The sequence below is a fragment of the Monodelphis domestica genome, chromosome 2 (assembly GCF_027887165.1).
Source record: "Monodelphis domestica isolate mMonDom1 chromosome 2, mMonDom1.pri, whole genome shotgun sequence".
Classification (NCBI taxonomy): Eukaryota; Metazoa; Chordata; class Mammalia; order Didelphimorphia; family Didelphidae; genus Monodelphis; species Monodelphis domestica.
Genome location: NC_077228.1, coordinates 516,896,992 through 516,905,775, shown reverse-complemented (window position 1 = coordinate 516,905,775; position 8,784 = coordinate 516,896,992). Strand labels below are relative to the sequence as shown.

General features: G+C 49.7%; 1 protein-coding gene across 1 annotated transcript in view; it reads left to right on the top strand.

The window, feature by feature from the left end:
- The first annotated feature begins 3,845 nt into the window (after positions 1-3,845).
- GALNT17 (polypeptide N-acetylgalactosaminyltransferase 17) overlaps positions 3,846-8,784 on the top strand; it is a 507,568-nt gene continuing 502,629 nt past the window's right edge. Inside the window, exon 1 of the mRNA XM_001363002.4 lies at positions 3,846-5,328. Within this exon, the coding sequence (XP_001363039.1) occupies positions 5,091-5,328 (238 nt within the window). The 5' untranslated portion in view covers positions 3,846-5,090. The remainder of the gene's footprint in view (positions 5,329-8,784) is intronic.

Below are 8,784 nucleotides of genomic sequence, written 5' to 3'. Positions count from 1 at the left end.
TTTTTTTAACCATCTACAAATGGAATAGAGTGTCCCAGAAGGTGTTGAGTTCTTCATTACTAGTGGTCCTTAAAGCAGTGGGTAATCAGAGTGGCAGTGGAAAGAACTTTGGACTTGGGAGATGGGACCAAGTTTTGAATCTTGCCTCTGACACTGACTATTGTGGGACTCTGAGTAAGTCACAACCTCTGAGCCTCAGTTTTCTCTTCTCTAAGATGGGGATAGTATTTATAATAGCACTTACCTCCCAGAGATGTGATGGTTAAATGAGAAAATTCATGTGAAATCTTGCATTAACCTTAAAGTTCTATGTAAATGTTAACTGTTATTAATTTCCTGGGATGTTCTAGATCAGATTTATGTTTTGAGAAGGAGTAGATAAATACTGAGATCCTTTCCATTTCTGGAGTTTGGATTCTGAAATGTAAAGGATTCTGAAATGTAAAGCTACAAGCATGGGAGAAAAGTGCCAGTTTTGGAGTCAAGAGATGTACGTTTGAATCCTGACTTTTCCATTTACTACATAACTTTGGACATGCCACTTATCCTCTTTTGGGGAGTCACTTTCCTTATCCATAAAATGTGAGTAGGTCCTTTAAGTTCCCTTCAAGCTCTAAATCTATGATCTGATCCAAAGAATTCTACGCATGATGATATCCAAAGGGAAAAGAACTTTTGAGCACTGGCATCTTTCTAGCTCCCATCAAATCTGCCTACTCTGGCAGCCCCATCTTGCTTAAGAAATGGTAGCCCAGTGGATAGAGTGCCAGGTCTGGAGTTGGGAGGTCTTGGGTTCAAATGTGACCTTAGATACTTCCTAGCTTTGTTGCCCTGGGCACATCACTTAACTCCAGTACCCTAATCCTTACTGCTTTTCCGTTTTAAGATTGATACTAAGACAGAAGGTAAGGGTTAAAAAAAAAAGAAAGAAAAAAGGAACTGCTGGACTTCATCCATCAGTCCCTTATGGCTAATTCTCTCTTCTAAATCTTCTATGATTTCTCTTCCAACCTCATCATTTAATTGTTACTTCTCTCTCCAGTGCTACTAATGATCTCCAAATAGGCTAATCTACTTGTCTTGTCTCCTTTCTTATCCCTCTTGACTTCTCTGCATTTTCAACCCTGTTGATCTTCTGGATAGTCTTTCCTTTCTGGGTTTTGTGACACCATTTTCTCCTGTTTTTCCACCTATTCCTTCCCTGTCTCCTTTACTGGTCTACATCTGTATCATGGCCATTAACTGAGGATATTCCCCAGTGGTCTGTCCCTGGCCTTCTCTTTTCTCTCTATACTTTCTTATTTGGTGATCTTATCAACTCCCCAAATTTCAGTGATCTTCTCTATTCAGATGATTCCCAGATGTCTCTCTGTCTGTCTCTGTTTTTCTCTGTTGTCTCTCTTTCCATCCAGGTCTAGTTTGTCTCCTGAGCTCTAGTGCCTCACCACCAGCTGCCTCTTCTGTATCTTGAACCAAATCTTAAACTCTACCATTACCAAAGACTTTGTGTTTGGCTCCTCTTGGTTCATGCAGCCACCACCCCACTTAGGCTCTTGTCACTTCTTGTCTCAATTCCTGCAATCACCTTTTAATTGATTTTCCAGCCTCAAGTCCCTTCCCACTGCAGTACATCCTCCACTCAGCTGCCAAGCTGACTGAAATTATAGGTCTGCCCATGCCATGCCTCTGCTTAATGAGCTTTAGTCACTCCCTAAGCTTAAACACCTCCGCCTGCCATTTAAAGTCCTACTGAAGCTGGCATCTTCCTACCTTTCCAGGCTTCTCACACTTTCCATCCAGTTACACGGACCTATTTACAGGTGTCTGAACATAATTTCCTATTTCTGCTCCTTTGTTGTCTTCCATGCCTCACCTGCACTTTGGGGTTCCCCCGACTTCCTTCAAGACCTTCCCCACACCCCAACTGCTAGTGCCTTCCTATCCAGGATGTATCTTCTCTTCTCAGATTATTTGCCCCTCTTTCTCTCCCTCGACATATAAAATATACATATAATATACATTTGTAAATGTATTTATGTGAATATGTGTGTATGCGTAGGTACATATTAAGAGTATAACTAGATGAAAATATACAATAAATAAACATATTTATAATGTCGTTCCCATCTGAATAAGAGCTTGCAGCCAGAGGCTGTTTTTCACTTTCTTTGCATCTGTTATATTTTGCACAGAGCCTGGCATATGTTGTTGACCCCATTTAGGGTCTTCTTGGCAGAGATACTAGAGTGGTTCCCTATTTCCTTCTCCAGCTCATTTGACAGATGAGGAAACTGAGGCCAACAGGGTGAAGTGACTTGCCCAGAGTCACCCAGCTAAGACACTGGAATGGTTTGCTATTTCCTTTTCTAGCTCATCTAACAGATGAAGAAACTGAGGCAAATAGGGTGAAGTGACTTGCCCTGAGTCACCCAGCTAGGAAGTGTGTGAGGCTGGATTTGAACTCTCCAGGAGGAGTCTTCCTGATTCAAGGTCTGGTACTCTTTACACTTCACCTCCTAGCTGCCCCTCCCTGCCATAAAGTAAGAGATTCATTAATGCTTGTTGACTGGTTGGAAATAGCTCTAGCCTTTGAGTGGCATCTGTATAAACAAGCAATACTTAACTATTTTCTTAAATACCAGAGCCATGTCCAAGTATTATCGCTTGCCTTTCATTGAAGTGGAGGGGATGGCAGCCAGATGCTATGGGTCTGGCCCGGTAACAATGTTTCTTCCAGAAGGGCAAGGGGGACTTATGGGTTAATAGCAATCAGCAATGCCTGCCTATGGTCTACACTAAGCAGATCAACTTCCAAAATCATTCCATGCTCCCAATCCAATTCCATTGGAGCAACATTTGTACTGTGCGCCTCGTGGCCCTCCTCTTCTCCTTTTGCTCCAATTCTTCACCCCCTCCCATTGATTGTCATCTCTCGTTATTGGCCCGGGAGAATTATTAGAGCGTCTGTCTCCCACCAAACACAGGTTTTCTCCAGCCCCTGCTCCTGCGCCGGGAAAGGCCAGATGGATGCGAGCTGTTAAATCCAAAGAGATTGGAAAGATGAGGTGAAGACTATATTCAATTTCAGCTGGGCTGCAAAGTCTTGTTTCCATTAGGCCTGCAGCAGCCTGATTTCTTTGAGACCTCAAACGGACCGGAAATTCATCTTACAGAGGTTGGAACTCTTTGGAGGGAAGGAAGGTGCTGCAGAGAGAAGTCTGTCGGACAAGCGTCTTACACAGCACCCACGTACATGTAGACACACACATCTTTGCTGGCCCGTGTTTCCAGCTGGGGAAAACCTTTCCGCCCCCCCATCCCACCCCAGACTACCCCCCAATCGTCAGGAAGGTAACTAAATCCGCTTCTCCAGCCCAGGTTTTCCTTTTAGCCATTCCCGGGGCATGCAAAGGGAGATTCAGGCACACACAGAAAGGATGTCTTCATCTGCCAACAGGGAATGGAAATGCAGCCCAGAGAGCAACACGCTTCTCCGAGAATGAGAACCAAAGGTTTCCTCGCCTCCGAATCACAGGGACCATGACCTGATTCCTGCCCCCTCCCCCACCCTCGCTGGCGCGCTCTCTTTCTCTCTCTCTATCTCCTCCCCTCCCCCCTCTGGGTCCCTGCGGTGCCTGGGTGTTTGCGTGTATGTGCACGCGCGGAGGTTCCGAAGGATTAGATGTACACTCGCCGCTGAAAAGCCGGGAGCTTGGCGGGCGGTGGCAGAGGCGGCGGCGGCGGCGGCGGCGGCGGCGGCGGAGGGAGTCGGAGGAGGAGGAGAAAGACGGGAGGAGGAGAAGGAGGAGGAGGAAGGGGCTGGTGCCACCGCCTCTGCCGGCCCAGGGAGCCCGGCTGTAGCCGCGATGGGCGCAGCGGCTCCGTTCCCCTAGTACCGCCGCCACCTGCGTGTTCGCCGGGTGCCCCAAGTCCCGGCCGGGGCTGCGCAGCCGGCGGCTCCCCCCCCTTTGCCGCAGCGTCGATCGGACTGCGTTAGTCAATTACGAGCCTTGTCGATTTCCTCCCGGGGCTTCCAGCTCCTTCCTCCTTCACGGGCTCCGACTCTGCCTGGCGCTCCGGAGGGGCGGACGCGCGGCGGGGCTGCCAGGGTTGTGGCCGCGCCTCGGACGCCTGGGGGCCGAGCCGGAGCCCGAATTCCCCGCAGCGCCCAGAGTGGCCCCTTGGGCCTGGGGCTCCGGCGGGCACCCGGACCGACAGACGGCCGCCCGGACGGCTCCCCTGCTCCTGCGCGCAGTGGGCTCTGCCCCGCGCTTTGGAGGGTGTTTCTTCTCGGGGTTTGGTTGGAGTCCCTTTCCCTAGAGGGAGGGGCGGGGCGGGGCGGGGACACCCCTTCTTATCCCCCTCCCCCCAGCTTGAAGACTTCGGAGCCCCAGGGGCATTCAACAGACACTCGGTTCTGCGCCGTGCCATGGAGCGCGCCAAGGAGCGCAGCTGGGGCGGCCCCCGGAGAGCTCTGCGAGTCTGAGAAACCCACTCCGGGTCCGGCTGGGAGGCTCGACCTCGGCCAGGCTGGGGCCCGGGGCTCGGACTCGGAAGTCTCGGGGACGCCCTTGGCGACCAGCCCAAGTTGCGCAGACTGACGGGACTTGGGAATTCACACCGCCCCTCTCCCCAAAGCCCCGAGTTCCCGGACTCAGACCCCTGCCGGGGAAGGAAGGAAGCAAGGAAGGAAGAAAGGAAAAAAGGAAGGAAGGAAGAAAGGAAGGAAGGGGGCAGCTTGTGGAAACTTAGCCCTTCCGGGGAGCAGTGGCAGAGCCTCGGCTGGGGCTTCACCAGTTCCCGGCTCTGCGCGCTTGCGGGACCAGGCGGGCGCAGGCTGCGGTCTGGTCTGTGCGACCGTCGGAACATTGTGCTCCCCGGGGACCAGAAGTTTGCCTGGGGCTCTCCCTAGCCGCCGCGACCTCTCCAGCTTAGCGGTTCTCCGTGCTCTGAGGTTGAAGAGCCCCCTGCCTTGTGCCCTGAGTGTCCGTCCTTGAAGGGGCCAGCTTGGGCACCTTAGACGCGGGCTTACGAACTTGGTGGCGCCGGGGCTCGGGGCGGAGCTGAAGGAAGCCAGGCTGGCGTGTTTGATGGCTTCACTGAGAAGGGTCAAAGTGCTGCTGGTATTAAATTTGATCGCCGTGGCCGGCTTCGTGCTCTTCTTGGCTAAGTGTCGGCCCATCTCGGTGAAGAGTGCGGACGCCTTCCGGGACGTCCATACCCGGGCAGAGGCGGCGAACTTGACCCAGCACGGCCCTAGCACCGTCCAGGATGCGGTGCTGAAGAGGCTCTCCCTGCTGGAGGACATCGTCTACAGGCAGCTCAATGGTAGGAGAGCACTCCACATTCTTATCCCCCCATCCTTCCTCAGCCTTGCTTGGCCAAGGAGCCCCCATGCAGCCCGGGAAAAGGGGGTGGAGGGGTTCTGGAAATTCGCTGCGGGGGCCTTGTCCCTGGGCTCCCGAGGGCTTCTGTGCCAGCAGTCCTACTGCCTCCCAGAGCCCCCGACTTGGAGGTGGGAGGTTGGGAATTGGGGGCGGAGAGGAGGCGGTTTGGATCCTATCCCCACAGCTGTAACTTTGGTTTCATTAGGAAAACACAGCAGTGTCTGGCATTTGCAATCATCACGCTGGCCCCAGGTTCCCCTGTGCCGGTCAGGAAATTATCCATTCCATCAGGAGAGCAGAAACTAGGAGAGGTTGGCATCCGCGTGCTGCGTAGGGATGGAAGAAATGGCTTTGACCGCCAGGCATTATTGGGATTCTTTATTTCTTGCGAAGTTGGAGATGGGGCGGGGGGAAGCTGGGTCCCTTACCTGGCCTCTGTGGGCTGATATCTGTGGGGCTCGGTGAATTTGGCGGGGGGGGGGGGAGATGCAGTGATTTAAAAAGCCCCGTCAGAGAAGGGGTCCCCGGATTCAGCAGCCTGTCAAAGGAGACTGGGACAAACAACGTGGAGGAATCCCTGATCTGGAGAGAGGAGGAAGGTTTTGCGATGAGCTCGCTGAATAGCCCCTCATTTTTCCGTAGTCATGTCTGAGCAGCTGATAATTAGAGCCTTTCTCTCCTGACTGCCTGGAGGGGAGAGTTCTATTAAAATCCCCTCCAGGTCCTCCAGGGGAGGCGCAGAGACGAGATTGTCAAGGTGTGGGTTGGGGAAGGGAAGCAGGCTTAGAAGACTTGGAAAGAAAGAGGAGCCCTCTAATGAAAAGGGACAATTGCGAAGAGCTGCCCCATTTACAAATGTTTCCACCAGGCTTTTCCTAGCACGAAGATGAGTTTATTCAAGGTGGATATGCCTGGCCCTGGCTGCCGGGGAACTTCAAAAGGGAGAGCATTTGGCATTCTGGCATTGAATTCCTGAGTTTAAGGATTAGAATCGGAGGCCTGGGGGGGGGGGGGGCAGCATATTAAGGTTAAGTAACAATAGCTAATATTTATATAGGGGTGCCTGTGTGCCTGGTCTTGTGCTAAGCACCTTACAAGCATTTTCTCATTAGATCCTCACAACCACCCTGGGAGGTAGGTGCTATTATTAGTCATTTTACAGATGAGGAAACTGAGGCAAATGGGGGTTAATTGACTTGCCTAGGGTCACAAAGTACAATGGGGGAAAAACATGACTTTGGAGTCAGAGGAGATGAGTTTAAATCCTGTCCCTCAGTGGACTTCAGTTTACTCATCTGTAGAATGAGGGGTTTGGTCTCTGAGGTCTGTTCCAGGTTGAGGATGGCATTATAGATTTAGAGTCGGAAGGGATCCAAACCCTTTATTTTACAGATGAGGAAACTGAGTCTCAGAGTGATCAATTATGTCACACAGCTACTAAGTTTTGGAGGCAGGATTTGAACTCAGACCTTTCTGACTCAACGTCTGTCTGCTGGGTAGTCTATATTCTTGTCACCCCCAAAGGGGCTTTAGAGATAATTATCTAGCTCAACTTTATAGATGAGAAACAGACCCAGAGAAATGAGTGGATGATCCTAGGCTGGCGCTGTTGCCTCTAGGATAAAATTCAGACTCCTCTAGGAGGCATTTCAAACCCTTTCCAATGTGGCTCCGCCTCCCACCTCCCCTGGCTTACTGCTTGCTCTGCAGCCAGTCTCAGCTTTTTGCTTTTCTTCTCCTTGTCTCTCTCTGTGTAGACATAGGCACGAAGTATGTAGCTGTATAGACCCATGCATGTACATACATGTATAAACATGTGTTCAGGTATAAATGGGCTCATAAGAGCATCATATTACACATATTCACATGCCTGTGTTTATAGAACACATAAACATATGTGTGTACATATGTACCACTATAGGAGTTAACCTGTTCATATCTTATACACACGCACCAATGTGCACTCGTGTATGAGGTGGCCTGTGTGCATACATGTAAAATCTGGACTCCATCTAGAATAGACAAACACATTCTATAGAGAGGCAACAAACCGTTATATTTCCAAAAACACATACAGAGTCCCTACATGTGCCAAGTCCACATCTAGATCCACACGCAGGCTGAGTCATACATGTACACGTGTCTGTCTAGTATGTACACATATGTTGAGTCATCTGTCTATTCGCATGCAGAGGTCATCGCAAACATATACGTATGATTTGGACTCCTCGGTTTGGAACGACTCCAGCTTGGGCAAGTTTCCTCTTCTAACTTAGCTTTTCCAGCCTTGCTCTGCCCTTTCCGGACTCCACGATTTGTCCAGGGATGTGCGGCCAGCCTGTGGGGGAGGGGGGCCCCGACCCACGAGCCTTCCTCCCTCTCCTCCTCCTCCCGTGCCCACCAAGGTACTTTGTGCGCTCCGCATCGCCTCTCTCCAATGGAAGGCAAGCGCTGGTCTTCCTGTGGGCCTAGTGAGGCCTCCTCGTTGGTGTGGAGAGTTCAGTGTCCCTGGACTGGCTCAAGGTGGCTCATCCAAGGCCAAGATTGACCCTCTGGCCGTGACCTAGAGAGTTTGTGGCCTGAGTGGTCACCTAAAGCACCGTGCAGAGAATAGAGGACTCCGTGTAGTACGCGTTTCCATTCAGTGGAATCCAGGATGTCCTTGGCAGGGGGCTCCCCCGGACCAAGATCTGTGACTCAGGAGTGGAAGCCCAGGCCCACGGCGCCCCAAGAACACGTAACCAGGAAGGAGGAGAGCTAGGATGGGAACCCAGACGTTCCTGACTCCAAGCCAGCACCCTCTCCACTCCTGGCCAGCCGCAGTCAGCTAAGATCACTACTACTGATTATTATTATTATTTATCCCAAGAACATGTAACTAGTAAGGAGGAGAGCTAGGATTGGAACCCAGATGTTCCTGACACTAAGCCCAGCACTCTCTCCACTCCTGGCTAGTTGTAGTCAGCTAAGATTTGTATTACTGTTATTATTATCATCATCATCATTATTATCATTATTGCTATTGTTATTATAGTTATTATTGTTATACTTTCATTGTTATTATTATCCTTATTGTTATATTATTATTGTTATTATCGTTATTGTTATCTTTATTGTTGTTATATTAGTTATTGTTATTATTGTTACTTTTATTGTTGTTATATTATTGTTATCATTATTGTTCTTGTTATTATTGTTACTTTTATTGTTGTTATATTATTGTTATCATTGTTCTTGTTATTATTGTTACTTTTATTGTTGTTATATTATTGTTATTGTTATCGTTATTGTTATTATTACCTTTATTGTTGTTATATTATTATTTTCATTATTGTTATTACTGTTATTGCTATTATTATTATTGTTATTGTTATTCTATCAAATGGGATTAGACCTA